At 35.9% G+C, this 25,941-nt stretch overlaps 2 protein-coding genes across 3 annotated transcripts; one reads left to right on the forward strand and one right to left on the reverse strand.

The window, feature by feature from the left end:
- The first annotated feature begins 40 nt into the window (after positions 1–40).
- Rpf1 (ribosome production factor 1 homolog) lies at positions 41–25,941 on the forward strand. Of its 2 annotated transcripts, XR_002393635.2 has the most exons (10): positions 41–309; positions 1,970–2,026; positions 2,507–2,587; positions 10,967–11,062; positions 11,583–11,736; positions 14,661–14,743; positions 15,099–15,280; positions 15,446–15,572; positions 16,449–16,543; positions 21,341–25,941. XR_002393635.2 is itself a non-coding variant. In XM_004841369.3 (9 exons), exons 1-9 carry the CDS (start codon positions 82–84, stop codon positions 16,488–16,490), a joined length of 1,050 nt encoding a protein of 349 aa, XP_004841426.1. In that variant the 5' UTR covers positions 41–81; the 3' UTR covers positions 16,491–16,691. The 2 variants fall into 2 exon arrangements, 1 of the variants encoding a protein (XP_004841426.1); XM_004841369.3 differs by lacking the exon at positions 21,341–25,941 and having other exon boundaries at positions 16,449–16,691.
- Positions 17,237–25,318, reverse strand: Gng5 (G protein subunit gamma 5). Its single transcript, XM_004841368.4, has 3 exons — positions 25,100–25,318; positions 21,441–21,585; positions 17,237–17,495 (listed from the first exon to the last, which is right to left on the reverse strand). Exons 1-2 carry the CDS (start codon positions 25,316–25,318, stop codon positions 21,460–21,462), a joined length of 345 nt encoding a protein of 114 aa, XP_004841425.1. The 3' UTR covers positions 17,237–17,495; positions 21,441–21,459.

Genomic DNA, 25,941 nt, shown 5'->3' on the forward strand with positions numbered 1-25,941 from the left:
AGACCCCGGAAGTAAAAACTAAGGAAAGGGTCGCCAAAAAAGCCATTTCCGCTTCCGTACAGAAGCACCGGAGCAAGCAACATGGCGAAGACTAGGGAAAAGAGTGGCGGCAGCGGGAAGAAAAGCCTGAAAAGGAAAGCCGCTATGGAAGAACCTCGGGAGGGTTCTGTCGCCGGAGATGGGGCGACAGAAGGCGTGGTCCAACCGCCGAAAGCTACTGCCTTACCCCCAGGCTTCAGCATTTCGGAGATTAAGAACAAGCAGCGGCGACACTTAATGTTCACGCGGTGGAAACAGCAGCAGCGGAAGGTATGCGAGGGGCGGGTTAAACGGGCGCATGCGCGCTGTCGTGGCCGTGGAAAGGATTAGGGGTTGTAAGAACTTCTTGTCTCTTCCGAGGATCCCCATCAGTGTAAAGTGCGCTTAGAGATTCATTCGGAAGAGTAATCCCGTGGTTTACGGCTCCTGGTCTCTAGATCTGCTTTGGAGATTAGGTTGAGCCTGAGCTTCATGGTGGAGGATTCCCTTCCTTTCTAGCTACTTCGTAGGGTCCGCTACTCAGAAGTCAGAAATCTTGCTCTCCTGGTGAGAATTACCCTTTCTGCTAGAAAGCAAAAATCTCAGCCCCTCTGTTTTGCCACCCCAACCCAACGTTGGTGAACCTTGAGAACATGTGATACAGGCAGTGCAAAACAAATCCATTAGTGTCTTATTCCTGCAGTAGCTTACTGAAGTTTCTAGTGATCGTATTCATACTGTTATGGGAGGCAAACATAACAAATGTAGAGAGGTTTAAAACGACCTGCCCAAAGTCTGAGTGCTCATTTGCAGTTAAATTACTTATGGAAGAAAGCATTTACTTTATCATAGCATTTACTTATCAAGCATTTACCTTATATCATAGAAGTTCATATATAACATTGTAATATAATAACATTGTATATATGTTATACTGTTATATATTATATATAATATATACTATAATATATAGCAGTATAGGGCCGAGGATTTAGCTTAGTGGTTCTGCCGCCAGCCTCGAAAGCGAAAGGTCCCGACTTCGATCCCAGGTACCAAAAAAACCCAAACAAACATATATATACACACACACATATATAGCAGTATAACATATTATAACATTATATATTGTAATATATAATATATAGTATATATAACATATATTACAACAGATAATATTATAGCATATATAATTCTTATTTGCCTCTTCCTACTAGAATTTTTGGGACCCTGGACTGATTCTTGATTCATCCTAAGTGCCAACTATTGAAGTACATAAAAGGGCCATATAATCCATCTGATGTGGAAGTATGGGGAGGGCTGTCCTAGAATACTTCTTGGCACTGTAGTTTAGAACTTGAGACCTGTTGGGTTGACTGTCAGTAGGCATTGGAAAAAAGAGTATTTTCTATTGTGTATCAAGCATTCTATTTAGAAATCAAGATACAGATTTATAATAAATAATACTAACCTTGTGAGTTGTCACTAATTTTAAAAGCATATTTTGATTATAAAATATGAGGATTTTATTGGAAACAACCTAAAACCTCATTTCCCTTTTCTATTTAGTGCTTTCCAAGGGAAACAACTATCATAACTGTGATCATTGGGATGTAACTGTTTAAGAAAACCAAAATTTGTTAACTTGTTTAGATATACATTTCACACTTTAATTTTAATTTGAAATATTATAGCAAAAATTAAAGCTAATGGAGCTTGAATCTTCACACTTGCCAATTTAGATTTTGAAGAAGTGAAGTCTTTGCTTATTAAGTCTTATTGATTAGCTCATTTGATTGCAGTAATGTAATTATAAAAAGCTATGTTTGGATGATTATTTTAGTACACTACTTCCCAGTCAGAATACTCATAGAATTAGTGATTTGTAGCATCAGTGTGTTTGTGACATAACTAATGATTTCTCAATATTGTTCTTTTGTTTTTAACCCTTTAGGAGAAGTTGGCTGCTAAGAAAAAACTTAAAAAAGAGAGAGAAGCTCTTGGAGATAAGGTAAATAAAAATTTTATCCACCAAAACACAGTAGAATTACTACTTCAGATCAATGAATACACTTTTGTTATGTATTTCTAAATAACTTTCTGATAGTATAGAAATAAAGTCCAATACATTTGGACTTTTGTGATTTTTTTTTTTTTTCTCTCCATTCAGTTGTTTGCTTTCTTACTTTTTTTTTTCCTCAATGATAGATAATTGTTTTGATGCCTACTTCTCCTTGCTACTTCTGGCTAGTTTTAAGCTGTTTTAAATTACAGTTAGCCATTCTTTCAATATGTATATTTCTGCTCAGATGGTTAAAAATAGTATTATTCAGGTTTTTTTCAATCAGGATTGTTGGAGCTGTAACAGAAGTGGGTTGCAATAAGGAACAGATTGTGTTTTGGGGTTAATTGTAGATTTCTTTTTTCCCCAACTATAATGTAAAATAACTAATGTAAAATACTTATAAAATTTACTTTTACTTTTATTTAGGCTCCACCAAAACCTGTACCCAAGACCATTGACAACCAACGAGTCTATGATGAAACCACAGTAGACCCTAATGATGAAGAGGTAATGTTAGGAGTCTTAAATGAATTTGAATGACTATCCTTGATAAATTACATGCTGATATGTTAACACTGTGCTGACTAGCAAAATTGTGTGATGTATTGTAGATCCGGCTAGCATATCATATTTGCCACATTACTTCATAATTGATTTTCCCAACAATACTGTAAAATACAGTAAGCACTTTCTACAAATGCATTGAATTCTATGACTAAGATAAACTTAATGTTTGTCATTTAAGCTCTGAATACTATGTTTAATATTTTAGAAAGAATCCCTTGTACTATAAATTTTTATAGTATTTATTAGGTATTTTGATGCCTGTTGATAAGCTTTATGTATTTTTTCTATCCACATAAAACTCTTGTTTTCAAGATAATCTACTCTGAATGTTTTCTCTTTAAATAGTTTGCAACACTGCAATAAATCAAGGCTTTATAATTTCAATATTTAAAATTTTTTCGTAATGGAAACTTGGTTTTGTAATGTTTGTTTACTTTCAAACAATAACTGCTATCAACATTCTTTCACATATCTTCCATTCTAGCTGTTCATTCAGTCAGTATTCCAACAAATGTTTATTGATTGTATTGATTGCGTGCTATGTATTGGTGCTTGTTTAAAGACTTGGAATTCATCAGTGAACCAAACACACACACACTCTTTATCTTATAAATGTACACACACACAGGAGGGAACGAGAAGGGGAGGGAGAGAATAAACAGTAAAATAAATTAGACATACTAGCAGGTGGATAGGTTAAAGGAGTAGAGAAAATTTAGATTTACTTGGAGTAGAGAAGATTTGCAATTTTATGCATGTAGAAGTATGTGTATCTCTATGTGTGTACATTTTGATTTTGTTTTGACATTTTCAGATTTAATAAAAAAGGAATTCATATACACTCTTGACATAATTTTCCAAAATATTATATTGTACCACACTTAGTTTTCCTTTATGTTCTCTCCAGATTGCTTGAAAGTGCTGACATCATTTCCTCTATTTCTATGTGTTTCAGTGTGTTTTACCTATAAACAGCTTTTTTTTAAGTAAGTACAGTACAATTTAAAATCAGACAACATTGATATACAATAATACCTGAGCTATAGTGGATCTTATTCATATGTCATCAGTTATCCCAGTAATGTTTCTTTTTAGCAAAAGGAAAGTTCTAGGTCATGCATTTCATTCCATCCTAAAGACTCCAGCCTCCTTTAATTTGAATGCCTCAGTCTATTCGCTTTTCATGACATTGACAATATTTTTTGAGAGTATAGACCACATATTCTGTAGAAGTCCCTTAGGGTGGGTTTCTCTGATTATATTCAATTTAGGTAGCCTTGGGAGGAATAACACAGATGTGATGTTATATGTACTTTTCAGTACTTCTCGTCGGAGCCATATGATGTTGATGTTCCCATTTCTGGATTACTTGATTAAGGTAGTGTTTGCCAGGTTTCTCCACTATGAAGTTACAGTTTTTTATTTACGTAATTAATAGGTATTTTGGAGGCAGATACTTTGAGATTATATAAGTTTATTCCTCAAACTTAAACTCAGGATTTTACAATTACAAGAATTCTTTTCCAGTTTGATAGTAGAGAAAATGTATATTAGTGTACACTTTAATCAGCAGTTTCCTTGTTATATATGAGTTCAGCATCTCTTTTCATTATTTTTCTGTTGGGTAGGGTTACAGTTTTATATAGGATGATCAGGATAGGTGTCATTCGAAAGATGACCTTTTGGCAAAGATTTGAAGAATATAAGGAAGTGAGCCATCTGTAGATGAGAAAATGCCTACTGCAAAAGCTCCAAGGCAGGATTGTGCCTAATATGCTTTTGAAGAATAATGAGGCCAGAATGACTGAAATTAAATGAGTGGGGGGAGTATAGAAGAGCTGCCAAGAAAGTATGATCTTATTGGCCATTGTGAAGATTTTGGTTTTACACTTGATGTGATCAGACTTAATTTTTAAATGTGAGTACATGCTGCACTGAGAATATAATTAGAGTGGTAAATAGACTAGTTAGGAAGCTATTATTTGCAGGACAGAGATTATAATGAGGACTTGGATTAGAGTAGTTAAAATGAAAGTGGTAAGAACTGGTTTGATTGGATTTTATTTTTATTCTTGGGTATTTGAAATTCAAGGCACCAGGGTTTCCTGATACATTGGTTGTGGGGTGTGAAAAAGAGGATTCAAAAATGTATCAGGGTTAAGTCTAAGCAGTTAGAAGAATGAAATTGTCAGCTGCCTAGGTGTAGAGTAGTGGGTGAAGCCAATTTAAGGAGGAAATCAAGAGTTCAGCTTTAGATATGTTGTTTGAGGTGACTCCCAAGAATTTTTAGAAAAAACAATCTGGCAGCCGAGCAATGAGTTTGGAATTCAAGCAAAATCTTAGCAGGAGATGAATTTGGAGATTTAGACATACAGAGTGTACATATATGTAAAAGTTTTCCCAGAGTATTTACCTATGAGAGAATTTGTTGGGGATGAGCAAATATTCAACTTAACAGGTTAGTACCAAAATCTTTTCCAAAGTGGTTGGATCATTTTATACTGCTATAGTACAAGAGCAATGTTTCTATTCATCTACCTTCTAACTAAATGTTGTTGTATTCACATTCGTGATATATTGTCTTATTGTGATTTTAATTTGTATTTCCCTATTTGCTAATATGGTTGAGCATCTTTTCATATATGAACTGCTTTCTTTCAGAGATAAACTAGTTCATGTCTTTGGTCCAATTATCTATCATGCAGTGTATTTTACTGATTTGTATACATTTTCTATATAATTTGGATACTATTTTTATATGTTAGGGAAATTTTCAATTTATAGATTCTCTTGCTTTCTTTGGTATCTTTGGAAGAATAGAGTTCTTAGTTGTGACCAGTAAGTTAGATTATTGACTTGATTGGCTTGAGAGCCATCCAGGGAATTAATAACGCACACTTCTGGGTATGCCTGAGTCAGTCAGAGAGGCATGAGCTTTAAGCCTTTATTTAGTCCCTTGCCCCTTTTTGGCCTGTCCTGCCTCCTGGGCACCATGAACTAAGCAGGCCAACTGACCATGGACTGAACCCATGAAACGCTAAGGCTAATTAAACCTCTTCTGCTTGTGTCTCAGTGACAGGAAATGTAATACATTAATACAGTTGAGATTTTAAAATGTTTTAATATTTAATGCAATTTATGTCTTATTCAAGAAGCCTTTATGCTGTGACCATAGGTTCTCCCACCTCCAAAAAAAGAGTTGCCTTTCACATTCATGTACTTGTTAGGAATTTTCTGTTTGGTGTGAGAAGGAAAACCTAGTTACTGTCCTCTCTCCCACCTCTAACCTCTTGAATGCACATATATAATCACTTTCCCCAGCACCAGTTTTAGAGTAGTGAAACCTTCCCCCACAGTACCTTATAATACTGTCATATATCAAGTATCCATATATGTGTGGGTTTGGGGGGCTACTTGATTAATCAGTTTTTCATTGCATCATTTCCTTTCTTAATTATTTGACTTCTTAAGTCTCGATATCTGTAAGGATGAGGTGTCTCTCATCCCCCCACCCCAAATCCCTTTTCTTCAGAATTGGTCTAGGTCTTTCTGGGCCTTTAATTTTCCATGAAAATTGTAAATGGCACTAAATCAGGTCAATTTGGGGGATCTCTTATTTATTGCTTTACCTTTTTCTGAATACTGAAAATATCTTCAATGAATTTTATAATTTTCTTCAGACATGTAGTTTTACAAATAAATCTTGTTAGAGCTATTCCCAAGTATTTTAGGCTTTCTCTTAGTGTATTGCATCTCTGTGTAAATGGGTCTGTTTGCTAATTTATAAAACTGCAATTTTCTGGGCTTCTATCCATAGCCGATCTAAACTAATTCTTAATAATATGTCTGAATATTATTTTCAATTTTTATGTTAGATAATAATTTTAATAAATGACAGTTTTATTTCAGTCCTTGGATGCTTTATTTTTTCTTGCTTCTGTGCTGAATAAAATATTTAACATAATGTGAAATAAATAGAAAAATCAATAATGGTATCTTTGCCATGCTTCTGATTTTAAAAAGCATACTTTTGATCCATCATCATTAATGTTTTTATCATTAGGTATATATTGGGTTAAAGAAATTCCACTTATTCTTACATTTTGTTTTATCATCAATGAATGTAGAATGTTTAGGTTCTTGTTCTGCACATATTGAGATGGCATGTGGTTTTTCTCCTGTATTGCATTACTATACTAAATGACATATATGGATTTTCTAATGTTAAATATCTTTCATTGTTGACATATGCCCATTTTGGTTATGGTGTTTGGTTTTTAATACTTTGGTTAGAATTAATGTATATCTATGTTCATGAGTGAGACTGTAAGAATGTCTCCTTTCCATTTCTAATATTTGTTTGGATATTTTTTCTTAATCACTTTCACCAGAGATACATGCACTGTATTATTTTTTTCTTTAATCTGCTTTATTAAATCTTTATTTTCTAATTTATTTATCCTTCTATTTTATTCCCTTCTGCTTTCATTTACTTTATTGACTTGCTCATTTTTTCATCTTTTCTATTATGAGCAAACAAGACCACAAAACTCTTAAGTACCAGTTTTGGTATATCACATAAGGTTTAAAATGTGCTTCTTTTATTGTTGTTTAAATTTGAATATCTCTTCTAATGGTAGAGTTGATTTCTTATAATTTCATTAGGTTTTTTTTGCTTGATTAAACATTTTTAATTCACATTTACTTATGGGGTATAGTATGATAATTTGATACATATATAATATGTAATGATTAAATTAGGTAATTAGCATTTCCATCTCCTCAAATATTATTATTTCTATGGAATGGGAACTTTCAAACTCTTGTCTAGTTATTTTGAAATGTATAATAAATTTTGAAATATATAATAAATGCAATATTTACCCTACTCTGCCATAGCACATTAGAACTAATTTCTCCTATGTAATTATATGTTGGTACTCATTAACCAACCTCCGTGTCACACCAATATATATATATATATATATATTTTTTTTTTTTTTTTTGTACCAGGGATCAAACTCAGGACCTTCTGCTTGCGAGGCAGGTGGTTCCCCAACCCCACCAGTATATTTTAGATCATTGCTTTTCCCCCAGTCTTCATTATTTCTTCTGCTTACCTTAAGTTTTATTCATGTTCCCCCAACTTTTTAAGATAGATGCTTGGATTATTACTTTTAGACTTCTCTTCTTAATATAACAGTTTAAAGCTCTGATTTTTACTCTTATCACTGCTTTAATTGTAGCCTATAAATTTTGGTATGTTTATTGTATTTTTATTTTCATTCTGTTCAAGATATTTTGTACTTTCTCTTGTGACTTCTTGGGTTATCAGTTATTAAGTGTGTTGCTCGATTTCTAGATTTTCAAGGATTTTCCAAATTGCTTTCTGGCTAATTTGTAATTTAATATTGTAGTTGTGGAACATACTTTGGTGTCTGTCTTTTTCAATTAAAGAAGACTATTTTGTGTCTTTGTATACAGTCTGACTTAGAGACTATTCTACATAGCCCTTGAAAAATATGTATTTTATTGGCTTGAGTTGGATTATTATATAGTTGGTTCAGCTTGGTTGATAGTATGGTTCACATCTAGTTGTATTAGTTACTGAGAGTGGAGCACTGAAGTTTCTACCTATACTTGCTGAATTGTCTTGTTTCTTCCATACTTGCAGTTTTTGCTTTTGTCTTTTGGGAGTACTTTTAATAGGTACATAATATTATATTTGTAATTATGTTCTTATGTAAATTATGTAACTATATAATTATATCTCTCTGATATACTCACCCTTAATCCAATACAAAATATCCCTCATTGTCTCTACTAGCACAGTGATGGCAAACCTTTTAGAGATGGAGTACCAAACTGCAATCCAAAACCCACCTATTTATCGCAAAATGCCAGTGCTGCAATTAAACCTGAATACTGAGGTTTTCATTTAGAAAAAACAACTCATATATTAACATCTTTTGTCTTAAAAGAAAAACACAATAACACATGGACCTAGGTTCACCCCTGCTGTTCTAGCAGTTTTTCTTAGTATGTATTTTGTCTGATGTTGTATGTACAGCCACTTAAAACTCTCTTCATAGGTACTGTTTGCATGGTGCATTTTTTTAAAGCTTTTACTTTCAGTGTGTTTATGACTCTGAATTTTAAATATATCACCTATGGAGATCATATAGCTGAATCTTGTTTTCATATTCGGTCTGACATATTTAATGTTACTGATGTAGTTAGATTTATATCTGCCATTTTGCTTTTTTCTCAGAAAACATTTTAATTTTTCCTTCCTCTTTGACTTTCTTTTGTATTAAACATTTTTAATATGCCATTTTTAAACTAATTTTATTTTTTCGTGGTTGCTCTTAGAATTAGTATAATACAGGGCTGCTTGTCTAGCATACACAATGTCCTGTGTTCAGTCCCCTGCACTGACAAAAATAAATTACAACATTCGTCTTTATTATGGTCTATTTCAAACAAACACTGACATAATTCTGGTACAGTGTAACAGGCTTGTGCTAGTAGTTTTGTTGTTTCCACCCTCTTCATGCTATCATTGTTGTTATGTACTGCATTATAAACCTAGTGTTGTAATTACTGCTTTAAACAACCTGAAGTTTTTCAAGGAAATTGAGAGTGAATACACAGAGTCTTTTATGTACCTTTGTATTTACCATTTACAGCACTCTTTCCTGGTCTGTTACCATCTAGTGTCATTTTCTTTCCATTTGTAGGACTTCCTTTAGTCTCTTGGGTTTTTTTACATTAGGTTCAGTAGCTGCTATTATCTCAGACTTGCTTATCTGGAAATATGCCTACTTCCCTTCATTTTTTAAAACTTTGTAGAATATAAAATATTTGGCTGAGGTTTTTTTAACGCTTTGAATATACCATTCCACTGTAATCTAACTTTTAATTATTCCCACTTGTCATCAGTATTTCCTTTTACTTCTTTCAAATTTTCTTGGTTTTGGCTTTTAGCAGTTTGGCACTAACATGCTTAAGTATTGTTCTTTTTTTTTAAAATCCTGCTTGGGATTTGCTAAGCTTTGTAGATCTGTTAGTGTTTTTCTTATATATGATGTTTTCAGCCATTATTTCTTCAAATAGTTTTTCTGCCCCTTTCTCTTCTCTTTGGGGACTCCCTTTACATGTGCTATTGAAATGTTTGATATTATCCTACAGGTTTCTCCAGTTTGCTGTACTTTCTATGATTATTTTCTTTGTTCAGTCCATATATATTAGTCAGTATATATAGTCATATATATTAGTCAGTTTGCACTGATTTTTATGCCTTGTCAGATTGGCTATTTAGTCCATATTTCCTTTAAATCCTTGTATATTTTAATTAGTGCTGTTTGAATTTTGCTAAATTCAACATCTGAAACCATTCGGCAACTATTGACTGCTTTTTCTCTGATAATGTACCATGCTTTTTTGTTTCTAATAAATCTACTAATTGGTTGAAAATTAGACATTTTAAATTCTACTTTATTTTGTAAGGGTTTGTGCTTTTTTAGTAGTTTGTGTGGAGTTAAACTACGTAGCCTGTCTCCCTGATAATAGCACTGAGTCTCTACTCAGTTTTTAAATTACTTTTAACTAAATTCCCTAGCGATTGCCTCCCATGTTTGTGTGGATTAGTGGTCACCCACTGATTAGGCAGATTGTTGAGCTACCTCAGGCCCCTCAGACATCCATGCCATCTGAGCTGTGTGTGAATTTAGGAGTGCCTTTATAGTTACAGCCAATTCTCAAGTCTCCCTTGTCTTTCACATTTTGTGGATTCTCGGGTCTTCTCCAACACATGTGTAAGGTTAGCTGTCAGCCACAGATTTGTGGGGAGATTATGGATCTTTCGCTTCCAGAGCACTGCTTTAAATTTTTGGCCGGTCCACACTTACCCTGAACTGCATTTGCAACCCTGCATTGGCAAAGCTGTGGGTTTTTACCTCCCCTTCCTGGTCCAGTCCACCACCTCCAAATCCAAGACTGCTACTTCTTACCTACTATCACTCTTGAAGTTGATAGAGTTATGTTTTCACCAGCCAAGCTAATTCCTGATGTTTTTACCCCTTTTATAGCCATTTTCTAAGAATAAATATGTCTCAGTTTATGTATTAAAATAATTACTGGTAGTTTTATCTAGCTTTATACTTGTATTCTAGGGGAGAAGTCATCCAATCTCTTCAGGTAGCCACTAACATTAGTCCCTCCCAGATCTTCAGATCCTTTCAGCTAGGTAGTTAGTGTCAACAGTCAGACTCAGTAGAGTATTTGTTTGATATAAAATTATATCTTCTCTGTTTTCAGGTTGCTTATGATGAAGCTACAGATGAATTTGCTCCTTACTTCAACAGACAAACTTCTCCCAAGATTCTCATCACAACATCAGATAGACCTCATGGGGTAAACACATTTACAGTATAGTTCTTGAATTTTTAATTACCTTATATTCTGTTTAAGGTACTCTTTTCAGAACAGTTAAATAGTTATTGCTTTAAATAATGCCTTGAATAAGCTAAAATAAAAATTAACTGTTGATATGGTAGAGGTTCACTAAGCATAATTCTACAAGATAAGAATTTCTCGGGCTCAGCACTATTGACATTTTGGGCTGGGTAGTTCATTGTTATGGTGAGCTATCCTGTTCATTTTAGGATGTTCAGCATTGTCCCCAGCTTCTTTCCATTAGTAACCGCAGAAATGTCCCTATATGTTGCCAAATGTCTCTTGGTGGAGCAAAAGTACCCTTTGTTGCTTTAGGATGACCAGCCTTTGATAAAAGATGAGACACATAATTTTCATTATTTTCCTTTGCTCTTTCTATTAACAACAGTCTTATAATCATTCATTTCCTTATGATTATAAGCCATGTAATACTTTATTCTTTTTCACTTTTGAGAATTTTTGTTACTTTGTTTTACAGAGAACAGTAAGACTCTGTCAGCAGCTCTCAACGGTTATACCCAACTCACATGTTTATTATAGAAGAGGACTTGCTCTGAAAAAAATTATTCCACAGTGCATCTCAAGAGATTTCACAGATCTAATCGTGATTAATGAAGATCGTAAAATACCAAGTATCCTTATTTTAAAGGAAGTTTTGCTATCCCTTCCGTTATCCCTTTTAAAATATATTTGAAAGAATAAGGAGCTGTTCCCTCTAACTCCCAGAACATAATTTTCCTCAAAAAGTAACTGTTTCTATGCAAGATTCTATAAACTGATTTTTTTCCTTTTTATTCACCATACATTTTTAGGAGGCACATGTTACAGCTAAGATATTGTTTTAATCCTTTCAAAGGATGCAGAATGAAAGAGAGCCTTTAGGGAATTCAGAGTAAACAGACATATAAACTAACAAAATATAGTGTGGATGGAACAATTAAAGAAATACAAAATATAAACCTTGTGCTAGTCTACCCTGTTCTGGGGATATCAGGAAGGACTTCACATAGAAAGAGATGCTTAAGGTGGATCCAAGGGGTGAATGAGGTGAATAAGACAAGAAGGGAGTGTTGAGTGCAGAGGACAGTCATTTGAAGAAGGGGTGGCATGAGAGGGCTGACCCAGTTGGATCTGCATGTACTTTGGTCTGGCTAGATCAGATGTGGAGCTGATGTCACAGAATTATGGGTCTGAAGTGGAAATCTGAGCCCACACTATGTGACTGATGGTGTTTTAGATGCCAGTACCAATCTGAGGTAAATGTGTCACCTGAACCCAAGGTGTTTCTGTTTTGAGATAAAGGAAATGTAGATTTATTTTTACTGTTGCTGTTGTTTTATTAACTAACACCTGTGACTACAGTAACCTTAGAGATGACCAACTGATTAAATCAAAGATTTACAAAAGAATAGCAGCAAGACTGTTTTGTCACCAAGACATGTTGTATCAGTGAACACTAATTATTTTAAATTGTTTTAAAAGGCTGTATTTTAAATACCTAATTTCTGTGGCTTTTGTTAATTTTCAATATAACTTAAATATATTTATTCACTTGTAGTATTTTCTAGAAACAAAAATAGACAAAAACTAGCTTTTACTGTGGTATCTTGTTGGCTATGATTTGGCTTACCCAGATTAATATACCAAACTAAAATCTTTTGAATACTTAACTATTCCAGAAAAGGTCTACTTTTAAAGTACTTGCTGCCTTTTTTTTAATTGCCCCAAAAGATAAAGTGGCGTGGTCTTTTTTTTTTTGGTACCGGAGATCAAACTCAGGACCTTGCGCTTGCAAGGCAGGCAGTGGAACTACTGAGCTAAATCCCCGGCCTACCTTTTTATTTTTGACAGTTAAAAAAATACCATTTAAGGATTGATATTAACTCTTTGCTAAGAAGCAGGCATTCATCATTTCAATAAACATTCTCATCCTGTTTTACTGAGATATTTTACACAGGCACACACATTTTACTTATATAATCTGTAGTCTCGAGAAGGCGTATGTTGTCTTTAATATAAAATTGTCTTTTTTATCTGCAATGTATTAATTAGACACCTTGTAGACTAAGCTGTCAGTCTCTTTTCCTCATTATTCAAACAGAATTAATTTAGTCTAGATGTACTTGAAATAGAGAAGGTAAGACCCAGCATGATACTGTCAGTCTAGGTGGAAAACCTCAAGGATCTCAACTAAGATAGTTAAGAGGGTAAAAAGGCTGCTGTAGGAGAAAGAACTTAAGAAGGTAAAAACTGTAAGATTTGGTAGGAGAAAAAGTTGAAGATAACCAAAGATGGCCACATCTGTTTTGTAAATTTCATATTGTGTGTAAATAGGCTTGAAACAGTCTTGATTTTGACCTACATTTAAGGTTCAGTTTTTAACCACTTAGCAGTTTACCCTGAGCCATGTTTGTTTACGTACTGTCCCAAGCACCACTCAGGCAGGTATCATTTCAACCAGTCGATTCTTCTGATGAATAAATTTGATAAAATTATCATTCTTATATTTTGTTATATTATAAAAATTAACCCCAAAAATACACAATTTTGGTCATCCTATATTTAAATAATTGGACTGGTAAGTGGCTAAAGAATCAGGTGTTTGAAAAAGCATGCTGTAAATTGAAATTCCTGTCCATTACCCTCAGTTCTTCCTGTCTGTGCAACTGGACAATACTCAGAATTCATTCACTGAAAAATAAAGGAGAGGTTAAAGTCAACTTGTGAGTTAAGTGGTTAAAGTCAAGTATTTGAGGAATATTGTATAGGTGGTAATCCTAGTTTGCTACAGCTGGGACTTTTAGAGACATTGGGCTACTAATACTGCCAAATGTAGGTAGGTGTCTTTTTATTCATTTGTAGTTTAGAGTGTCTAGCATAGTTCTGTTCATGGTAGACAGTAGCTACTAATTGGTTGGTTGTATAACTTGTATAGTAAATCTAAGACTAAAAGCTTAAGAAATATTAATAACCTTGATTTCAACAAGTGCATTTACAAGTTTCTGGTCTGAGATGGTATTCAAAGCTCATTGCATATTCTAACCATATAAACATTTTTAAAAGTAGCATTTTTAGGGTTATGATCTTCTGAAGCTGGAAGTGAATTTATATTGTGTTGCTAGATTCTAGAATACTGTCATCTTATTCCTGCTTAGGTAGTGTTCATTAAGTAGCTTTTGTTTACCTACTTCAGTTGAAAGCCTAAGATACCTTGCTGAGGATGATGACTAGCTATTTATCATATTGAAAAAAGAGAAGGTAAGGCTACTCTTACTCTAGGTTAATCTATTTTGAGTAAATTTTTGGTATACTAGAAAAACTTTAGTTAACCTAGATTAATACATTCATGCACCTGCTAACTGCAGATTTTAAGAGGCTTTAAACATAAAGGTGACTTCATGGTAGACAATAGCTGCTAATTTGTTGGTTATATCTTGTAGTGTATAGTTAACTAAGAGCTTAAGAAATATTAATAACCTTGATTTCAACAAGTGCATTTACAAGTTTGTAGTCTGAAAAGATGTAGAGTTTGCTGTGTCTTAACTTTAATGAACAGATGGACTTATTTTGAGTCACTTGCCAGATGGCCCAACTGCTCATTTTAAAATGAGCAGTGTTCGTCTTCGAAAAGAAATTAAGGTAAGTTTTAATACTGGATTAGTACTGATCTGATTATTTGACAGATTCCTTATCTTATAGATCTAACCAATTTTAATTATTCCTATGATTAAAGTTTTACCTACTGAATATTCTTGTGAGATTGTGATTGATTTATGGCAGATAGGCAGCAGTCCTCAATACTACAAATCATACTTTCTAGGACTTTTTGGTGCAGAAAGTGCATATTAAAATGTACATCTTTGTTTAATAAGCCATGTGGTAGTCTGTTATTTAAAAAATATTAAATTTTTCTAATTTGTCATGTAAATTACGAAATTGCAGAGATGCATTACCAACTAGCTTAATGTGGTCTGTTTTTTTATTCTTTTTCTAGAGAAGGGGCAAGGACCCCACAGAACATGTACCTGAAATAATCCTGAATAATTTTACAACAAGGCTGGGTCATTCAATTGGACGTATGTTTGCTTCTCTCTTTCCCCATAATCCTCAATTTATTGGAAGACAGGTTGCTACATTCCACAATCAGCGGGATTATATTTTCTTCAGATTTCATAGGTGAGGAACATATTTAACTCCTTGGACTTTGGTGTCAATCATGAAATATGTTTTCAACGTGAACTTATTTTCTACTATATTATGTATGACAAGCTTTGTCATAAAGAAATTGGTCTGAATGATCCCAACTGTTATTTAACATTAATAACTCTTTTGTCTTTGAAGATACATATTCAGGAGTGAAAAGAAAGTAGGAATTCAGGAACTTGGACCACGTTTTACCTTAAAATTAAGATCTCTTCAGAAAGGAACGTTTGATTCTAAATATGGCGAGTATGAATGGGTCCATAAGGTGTGTACTTACCGTTTCAAAACCCATTTAAGTAATTTTTGAAGCATGTAATGAAAAGTAAACCATGTGCTTTAAACCTTGGCTATTTATACCTTAAGTTATGCTTGTGAATTTCTTCCCCCATGAGTGAGAAAAAACCAATAATAGTGCAGTGATGGTGAACCTTTTAGAGACGAGTGCCCAAGCTGCAACCCCAAACTCATTTATCACACAGCGCCAATACTGCAATTAAACCTGAATACTAAGGTTTTCGTTTAGAAAAAACCCATACATTAACATCTTTTATCTTAAAAAAAAACAACACGTGTGCCATTGGTTCACCACCACCACGACAGGCTGTCTGGGACTGATGATTAAGCCTGTCTTATATGTGAAGTAGCATAACGATCAGCGTTCTCAAAGTAGAAATAACATCACCTAAAACCTTGATAGGAATGGAAATTCTTGGGGCCAGGGGGACTCAGAACCTTGCGCAGGCGGTGGCACCACTGAGCTAAATCCCTGGACCCCTAGGAATGGAAATTCTTGAGCCCCAGACCTACTAGATCAGCTACATAAATGCTGCTTTTACTGCTGAATTACACTGTTATTACACTGTGTGTTTCTTGAGTTCTGCTACAAGTTTTTATACAAGTTTGGAGATCATCTTAAATCATAAGTGAAAACATCAGTATTTTTATAAAAAGTCTACTAAGCAGTATTATATACTTTTTAAACATCTTTACTTAAAATTATAATACCCAATGCGTCTATATTAGCCCTGTTTATTTTGGGTCTCAGAGACAGAGCTTTTCAGCACAAAGACCTAAAAAAGTTAACTTTTACTATCTTACCTTAATTGTTCACGGTATTTTTTTCCTCCCTTCTAATTTTCAGCCCCGGGAAATGGATACGAGTCGAAGAAAATTCCATTTATAAAGTACTGGGAATCAACAGTATTGGATTTTGTTGAACAGGCTGTCTTGGACTTGGTAAATTCTCTGTGAGAGAACTCTTTTCAAAATGGCATTTACTGACATAAATTTTCTTTCAGAGCTGAACAAATGTCCCAAGTGCCCTGAATTGCTACTTTGTATGTATTAAATACAAATAAAAGTGGTGAAAGCTTAGAAGTTTTAAGTTAGGTTTCTTAATTTGTCTTATTTGAGGGTAATTTTGGAATCAAGACTCAGATTAATTTTCCCATTTGCATTTTCAGAGTATAATAGGCTGAAAGATACAGAAGGGATGACAGATACCATGTAACCTCTGATTTAATAGATTAATGTTACATCCTTAGTGTCTGGCACGCATAATTTTAACTAAAATTGAGGCCAGATTTCCTTAAGCTTTTCAGAAGGGTAAAAGTTTAAAGCAAAATGATTTACCAGGACTTGAAGCAGAGATCCAGATTCCTGAAGCTAAAGTTCTTCTTTTCTTACTCCTATTTACTTCATTACATGGTACTGTAATACATGCCATTCAGGCTGGCCTTGAACTCACTATGTAGCCCAGGCTGGCCGAATTGACAGCAATCCTTTTGCCTCAGCCTTCCCAGTGCTGGGATTACAGGCATGAGCCACCATGCCCAGCACTTACCTTTAATTTTCTGACAATCTTATAAATGAAAGGCATAAAGTCATATGAGAATTGGTGAAAGAAACATAAAACTTAAACACTAAAAACACCTTCAACAGATTAACAGTTTATTTCAAACCAATAAGAAAGTAAAACATTTTTATACTAAGTATTTTATTGTATGCTGCCACCAGTGTATATAAAATACCCTCGTGAAATAGAAATTCATGAAAATTCAGAGAGGTAGATGTTAAGGACTGACAAAAGTAGAAGTTTGTGTGTTATGGCACATGTTAAGAAAGGGGAAGCTTGTACAGGCTTCAGTTTTCTTTTTTCTGAATAGTTGGTTAAAAGTGGTCTGCAAAACTGAAAAGAGAAAAAAGTAAATTAGGGTGAAGTGTCAAAGAATACTAGTTTTCTTTACATTTTTCTTAAGAATATTCAATTGCCCTCATTTTTGTATTTCTCAGTTTTTTTACAAATTGCTTATGTCCTTTACTTATTTTTATAAGTAACAGTTTATACAGATATTCCTTGACCCATTAATGGCGGAACATAAGATTTTTCAACTTTATGATGGTATAAAAGCTGTATGCATTCAGGAGAAACTATTTCAAATTGGGCTAGGGATATTCAGTTAGCAACCAGCACCCCACTGTGTACTGTTGCTAAGCTATTACATTTGTTAAGTTAGGTTTATTAAATGTATTTTCAACTTATGGCCTTTTTGAGATGCCAGAGATACATCTAAATTAATTTTTACAGGTTTTATTTGAATGTCAATTTATAAAAGATTTCAATTAAATTAGGCCTCTTTATCTACAGCAGATATATAGCAGAATTTTTAAGAAAGCCTACAAAATAGGATGGAAAAGCCTTTGGTGTAGGAACCAGTAAAATCCAACATTCCCACTGGGTGTGGGGGCACACACCTATAATCAACCTACTAAGGAAGCTAAGGCAAGAGGATCTCATTCAAAGCCAGAGTGGGCAATTCAGGAAGACCCTGCCTCAAAATTAAAACAGGTAGCAAGTACAGCTCCATGTGCAGACCTGAGCTCAACAGAAAGTACCATAAAAAAAAAAATTAAACTTTCTCTTAATTATCATAGCCACTCTGAAATATCACCGTTTTACAAATACTTATATTAACTTGTTAAGATTAGTCCCAAATACACTCTATCATAATAAAAAGGTTAACATAAAAAAGTATCAACATGAATATCCCTTTTAAAATAAATAACAGCATTAAGAACAGTTAGCCAACAGTAGCTCATGAAGTAGCAGATACAATCGCCCTTGTATGTACCTACATAAACTTATTATATAGAAAACATATACACAAATAATGACCATAGTTGTTTTAACAGCAGGAAGTGGAAACAGCCTTAATGTAACTCAGTAGAGAAATGAATAAACTGAAGCCTGTGTATATGACAGAATACAAACTATATAGCAGTTAAAATGACTGAAAAAGTAGCTGAGCATGCCATGTACACATGTAATCCCACCATTTGGAAAGCTGAGGTAGGAAAACTGCAAGTTCAAGCCTGCTGGACTACACAGAAATCATGTCTTAAAAACAAAAGAAGAAAAACATGAGTGAATGATCTACGGATAAACAAAACTCAAAAATAATGCAATAGTCTTATGCCATCAAAAACATTACAGTTAAAACTATAAAATACAATAGGTATATTTAGTAAAAAGTAAAAACATTGGCATAACAACTTCAGAATAAATTATCTGAATAGAAAAGCAGAAAAAGTATGGTCTGTTTTATTTTAAAAATTAACAAAATATAAATCATTTAATCCAGATCTTTGTACTAAATTGAAAATTTGAGGTAGTTCACAACAAATATTTAAGAGGTATAAACAAAATTACTGCTATAGGGTAACAAAAACCATGAAAATGCTTTAACTTCACTTAAAATAACAGCAGGCAGACCAAGGTTTGGCAAGCATTCAGCAAAAAACCACTCATACTCCCTAGTGGAAGACCAAAGTATTATATTGAAAGTGGTTACCAAGTTTTATTAAAATCTTAAATGTTCATTTCATGTTGACTAATTTTACTTCTAGAAATTTATCTTAATGACAAGTGAAGCATAAATATAGACACCAAGATGTATGCTTCACTGTAGCCTCAAATTTGGAAATTTCAGTATTAAGTGAAGTACAGTTACAGTACAGCTGTGAAGATCTTGTTTATAAAGAATATTTAGTAGCTAGGTATGGTGGTGCCTGTAATATGAACTCAGAGGCTCAGGCAGGAGGATCATGACTTGGAGACCAGTCTGAGCAACTCTGACCTTCTCTCAAAAAAAAAAAAAATTTGTAAAAGAACTAGGGCTATAGCTCAGTGAAAAGGCCCTAGGTTCAATCCCCAGTATGGGGGGAGGGGGAGATAAATGAAATACGATATCCATTAAGTTTTTTTTTTAAGCCAGAATGAAGAACTAACTGCTAAAACTATGATCCTTATTTTTAAAAAATTTCCTCTTAAAAGGAAATACACGTTAATAGTGGTTACTGTAAGGTGTGCTGATCATGGTGATTTCTTCCTTGTACTGCTTGTTGCTAAATTTTTTTTATTTTAAAGATACCATATAATTTTTAAAAGCTATTATGAATATAAAGACACCAATGTAGACTTTTACATTCATGTCAATCAGTATAGGCCTGGGACCATGAGCATTAATATAAAATGAACGCTTGTAGTAGGTACACTCAGGTTTTTGAGAAGCAACATTTTTATACCCAAGTATTGTTTCCTTAAACCAAATTGTTTTGAGTCATAATATCCACAAAAGATTCTTATACTGCTGGGATTACTACCCATATTCTACTTTGAAATCTGAGCGCTTATCCCAGTTATGAACTTGAGCAAATCATTTGAACATTTATTTGTAGGCTCCTGTGAAGTAAAATAGGTAGCTCAGGTTTCTTAACAATACTTTTAGCCAAATGAAAATATATGATTTTGTAAAGTGAATACAACAGGAACTGAGATTTTAAAAGAATTTTTAATAAACTATAACAATATGAAACTTCTAAATATACCCATGAAAAATTAAATGTATATTGCCAGAATCAAGGAAATAATAGACCATGAAATACGAAGCCCATCTACAGCCTCAGCACTCAGGAGACTGAGGCAGGATGACAAAAGAATTGAAGCTCAGTCTGGGCTATATAGGGATTGCAGGGCAAGCCAACTATAGCAAGACCCTGTACAAAGAAAGAAAAAAAAAACCTTACTTCTTTAGGTGTTTCAAAAAATTTTGCCATCTTAATCAATTTTGCGTTTACTGGAACCATGCTGTACTTATACAGACTTCCCAGACACTCATGTCTATAAAGCTTAATTAGGAGAGTACATCTATGTAACAAGGTATTTTAGGAACCAGTTCCCTGGATTTTTCAAGTCATAATGTTAGTAAAGGGTATGTGTCATATGCAAAATCTCTTTTTAAAGCACTATTAGCTTCTCATATGTGAATACTAGTGAATCATGCCCTGGATACAAAGGATTTAAAAGGACAGCATCTTTGAATTACATTTTAAATCATCCAAAGCACATTTTTTGGTCACATCTCTTTTGGACAAACAAAATTTTGCACACCTGATAAATGATCTAAAAAATACCAATTAATACACAGAAGCATGCTCTAATGAGTCATTAAGTTTTTTAATCCTCGGAAGTGCAGTCCACTCTGCCACCAAAAACTTCATGTTTCTCATGTTTTACGTTGCCCAAAAAATTGGAATAAAAAGTAAAACTTGTTTTTCCTCACTCCAAATGCCTGCTGCACATCAGCTTATTCAGGTATCCCCTGACTTTCTCTTTAATTCTCAATTTTTTGCTATACTGTCCCATAGTTGGGTTCTATTATGGCAGTAACATCAAAATTAACCCAAATCAATTGGTAGTGCCTTAAAAGTCATCCCAAAAAGGACTGTCTAAATATTTGCTAGGTACGTTAAGAAAAAATAGTACTTGAGGACCCCAAAATACACCATTAGGTATACCATGCTATTAGGCCAGTGCTATAAAGTGCAACACATGGCTTATCCCAGCAGCACTGTTTTATAGTAGATCCCCTATTCCCTTTATGGTTGTCTTCTATTTAACCCTCTTTGTGATGACAAACAATTAGTTCATGACTACTAAATTAATCATTTTCATCGATCCTTACTTTCCTTAAGACTGAAAACTTGGGAGTGCCAAACAAATGCATGGGATGAACTTGCAAGTGCTGCAAACACTATTCCTACTATGTGAATTGTTTTACTTATGGAAACTTACCTCTGAAAAATTCATTTGACTACAAAAAGGAACAGACTTTCTGCGGTCTGAAGGGATTTGTACTTGAGGATACTCCAGTCAGCAGAGGATCATGCTGAGCATTCTGCAGGCAGAACTGTTTCAAGTCTGCAGCTGCTTGGGAAACCTACACATAAGGAAAAGGGGGAAATACCAGTTGGTAAAGGTTTGTAATCGTTTTCTCAAATCTCTGTAAATACTTGAAATAAACAGGACTTCTCTTGCCTCAAGAGTATATTGTATACTAATTAAAGACTAGCAATCATATACTGGCTCTTAAAACACTGCTTGCAAGTAAGACTCATTTATAGTGTTTTGTTTATTAGAAGCATCAAATGACTCAGTACAAACTACAATTACATTTATTTACAAAACAGCACATCTTGTTTAATAGGCTGTTCAACTGCAAACTCACAGGTACTTAACATCTTGTTTTTTGTTAAAAAGCAGTACATGGTATTAAAGGAACATTAACATTCTAGCAAACTACTACTTTATCTTTAAAGCACTATTACTCGAAAACGCTACTGTGTGGGAAATGGAGGTTTAGGAAAACAAAAATATTTTATTCTCAGTATTAGATATCCTTAAGGAGGGTGACAGCAAATGTACAATCACCTGGCTCTAAACTTTGAAGGAGTTAATAGCTTCACAAATTGCTCTATAAGGAAAAACCTGCAGATTATAGCTACATCCCAGATTTATGTAAGACTTCATCGTCCTAAAATGAATCTCAATTCTTCTGGAGTCTGTTTGGCTTAAACAATAGTCCAGAGTAATGAGTTCCATGGCTTTATTAGCTCCTGTGGGTACCTGCATTTTTAAGTCCTTGTACAGAGTACTTTTACAAATGGCTTCACTCCTGCCTCACCTTCCTTCTCCCTAAAAAAGAAATGTAACTGAAGTAGGGGATGTGTAGTGTTAGTTATCACAATGTGTAGTACGGTACTGTATTTGGTTTCATTTACATTAACCAGAAGTAAGCATACAGAAAAGTACCTGGTAATTTTTGGTTTAAAATGTAGTTATGTCTACCATGACTCCTATTCAAACTTTCGAGTGCCATTATGTGTCAGGTCTACTTCCAGTCACTAAGACAACAGGCTATGGACCTGACAGGTGAAGAGAAAAGAAGATGCTCTGCAGTAAAAAGAGTGATTTGTTAAATGGTGACTGGATGGCTATCTGAAGATGTCTGCAATGACATTTAAGCTGAGATCTCAATAACTGATCTAGCCAAATCACCATTAGTGAAAAACAGTATTCCAAGCAGTTGAGGAAACTTGAGACAGATTCAAACTGGACAAAGCTACTAGCCCCCAAGACAAGATAATAATCACTAACCAGGAAACTGAAACTAATTCTGGCATGATAGATCCCCTTTCACTCTCAAAAGTATCCTGACCTACCTACAGGAGAGTTTGTTAAGCACTTATGATAATTTCTGTGGAGTGCACTCAAATATAAAGGTTTAAACATAGTAAGTTTGTGCTAAGTTTTACAATATCACCAAAAAGCACCTAGCACAGAAGCACAGATATAATACACACTGTGAAATGGAACCTAACTACATAGTGATATGTCTACAGAAAACTCATCTCAAATCCCAAATCCCCTTCCCTCCTTGCCACAGCCCTAACATCAGACAGAAAACAAGAAGTCCAAATCAAATCATTGGTGGTGGTTTTAATAGTCCTAAGTAGAAGCCTACAGGGAATTAAGCACAAACAGCAGGCTAAAGCTGGGCAGCTGGGAACACAGCAACTGGGATTTTCAAGGCGAAGCTTGAGGACAAACTTTAGTTTGAGGATGACATCTCAGTTCCTTTGGCAACTAGGGCCAAGAGCTATACTTTTAACTACTGCTTTCACCAGCCTTTTCTTGTCTGTCTAGCCCACTCCTTTCCTTTCCTGACTCACTTCGATCTATTATAGAGGCACATGAGTGAAAATTTAAGAGTTAAGAATTAATGATTTCCGGCCAGGGATTTAACTCAGTGGTTCCACCGCCTGCCTCTCAAGCCCAAGTTCGATCCCCGGTACCGCAAAAAAAAAGAATTAATGATTTCAACTTTATCAAGATTTTTTTAAATGTTTGGAATAGCATTTGAATGTCAAGCTGTCAGACAATAAGGACGAAAGGCTTTTTTCCTCAAAAGTAATATCCCAAGACAAGGCCGATGCTAATAACCAAAAGCCAAAGTAAGAAGGGCCAACTGGGCCAGGGGTTTAGCTCAGTGGTTCCGACGCCTGCCTCGCAAGCGCAAAATCCCGAGTTCGATCCCCGGTACCAAAAAAAAGAAGGGTCAATACTGGCTGACTCTAATCACTGTTAGGCATGTGAACCAGCAGCCATCCTCAAGGTCAGATCGGAGCAAGCAAATACTGTCCAACAGGGATGTAATGAATGCTTTGTTCAGGGTTGTATGAGGCAAGGGTGGTAACCTGACACTCCTGGAACGTTTCAGAAAACAAACTTGCTTCTTTAACTCATAATTTAAGTTATGCAAATATTCCTTTTCACTGTTAATGTCTTTAATTCGTTTGGGAAGATTCCTAGAAAGGGGAATGGCTGGGCCAGATGGAATTTCTACTTTTAGTTTTTTGAGCAATCTCCATACTGATTTCCATAGTGGTTGTACTAGTTTACATTTCTACCAACAGCATAGAAGCTCAACCCCCCCCTTCAAAACAGCACTTGTTATTCTTTTGTTATTATTTGACTTGATAACAGCCATTCTTTCTAGAGTAAAATGTAATCTGTGTTGATTTAATTTGCATTTCTCTAATGGCCATTATTGCAATACAATTCTTAATAGCTAAGTCTTGGAAGCTGCCTATATGTCCATCAACAGATGAATGGATAAAGAAAAAGTATGTGTTTCTACACAACGGCGTACTATTCTGGCAAAAAGAATGATAAATGAATCATTTGTAGAAAATGGATTCACCTTGAGACCGCAATGTTAAGTGACAGACAAATTTAAATATCGCGTGGTTTCTCTTATGTGAGAAACCCAAAATTATATAAAGAGCAAACTAGAAGATAATAGGAAATAGGGAGATCTTTTTCAAATGGGAAGGGGGTCAAGACATGGAGAGAGGAGAGACAGGGCAAGAAAATAGAATGAAATGTGTCATGTACAAGTACCAACTCCCCACAAGGAGTGTCATCACTATGTACTGCAAGCATCTACTAATTTTAAAAAACTGAAAAAAACCCCACTCATTTCCAAGCATATGTTTCGTGAAGGAAAGGATTTGGAGGCCATGTACTACTAATGGGAGTTAGTTTGGGCGAGATTTGAAAAGAAGAAATCAGTCTGTTCCGAATCAAAAGTGAGAAAACACCGAGTCCAGGGCCGAGCCAAGGCGCGGCCTGCAGATGAGGGAGGGAAAGGAGAGGCGGGAGCAGCTGCTGCGGGCGACGCCGGAGGAGTGGCGCCCCGAGGGACGCGGGGAGGGGCGCCGGCCGCCGCGGAGAGTTCCGGGCCGAAGGGCGCGCCGGCCACCCACCCCAACGCCGGCCGTCCGGCTCGGCCACCTCTCTAAAGCTGGCCGCTCCCGGATCGCCACCGTGGAGCCCGAGCCGCCGCGAGTTCCGCCAGCCGGCCTCGGCCCCCGCCCGCCACCCCCGCTCACCTTCACGCGGTTGAGCCCAGCCTCCAGCCGGAGCTGCTGAACCACCTTCTTCATAGCGGCGACGCTGGAAGAGCCAGACATAGTCCACTCGTGGGCCAGGGACGGCGGGTCGAGGGTCGACTGGGCCGGAGGGCAGGCGGCGCGCGGCGGGGGTGGGACTCTGAACTTTGTCTCCAAGTTTCCGGTTCTAGCCTCGGCGACAACGCCCTCGGCGCGCATGCGCACCGCCGCTTTCAGCCCACGGTTCGGTCCTCGCCCGCTGGAGCGCGAGCCTGGGGAGGGGAGGAGCCGGGAGCCGCGGTCGGTGGGCGCGGCGGCGGGCGGAAGCGAATGGAAGTCTGGGCTCCCTTCTTCCCTCTCGGGAGAGACTGGTCTGGGAAGAGGTAAGGAAAGAGCTTGTGGTTAACCGCCGAGACCCGAGAGGGTTTTGAAGAGGACCGGGGAGGAAGCGCAGACGTTTGACGAGTTCCCAAAAGCCGTGGTGGCGGACGGAGGCGGAGGTCCCGGTTTTCCTCAGAGTTTGCGGCAGGGTTTGAGGGCAAGAAGAAGAGCCCCGCGGAGGCGTAGGAGCAGGGGTACCCGGCTCGATCGTCCGCTGCCCCCGCCTCCGTCTGCTCCCTCGGGCCCTGTGTCCGGCGGGCGTCCTCAGCCGCTTTGCCGTCCGGCCCCGGTAAGGGCGCCGGGGAAGAGCGTCCGAAAGAAGACTTCACGCCCTCAGTCGGTTTCCGGGAAGAGACTGCGGAAGTCTGGGTGCTTGCGGAAGTTTGCACCTGCCTCTTACCCATTTCATTCGAGGTATTGTTTTTGTATTTTTAAAAATAAAACTTTTTGTGTTCGGGGAA

The sequence above is a fragment of the Heterocephalus glaber genome, unplaced genomic scaffold (genome assembly GCF_053883595.1).
Source record: "Heterocephalus glaber isolate CG9 unplaced genomic scaffold, H.glaber_assembly_v1.0 deba00001442, whole genome shotgun sequence".
Lineage (NCBI taxonomy): Eukaryota > Metazoa > Chordata > Mammalia > Rodentia > Bathyergidae > Heterocephalus > Heterocephalus glaber.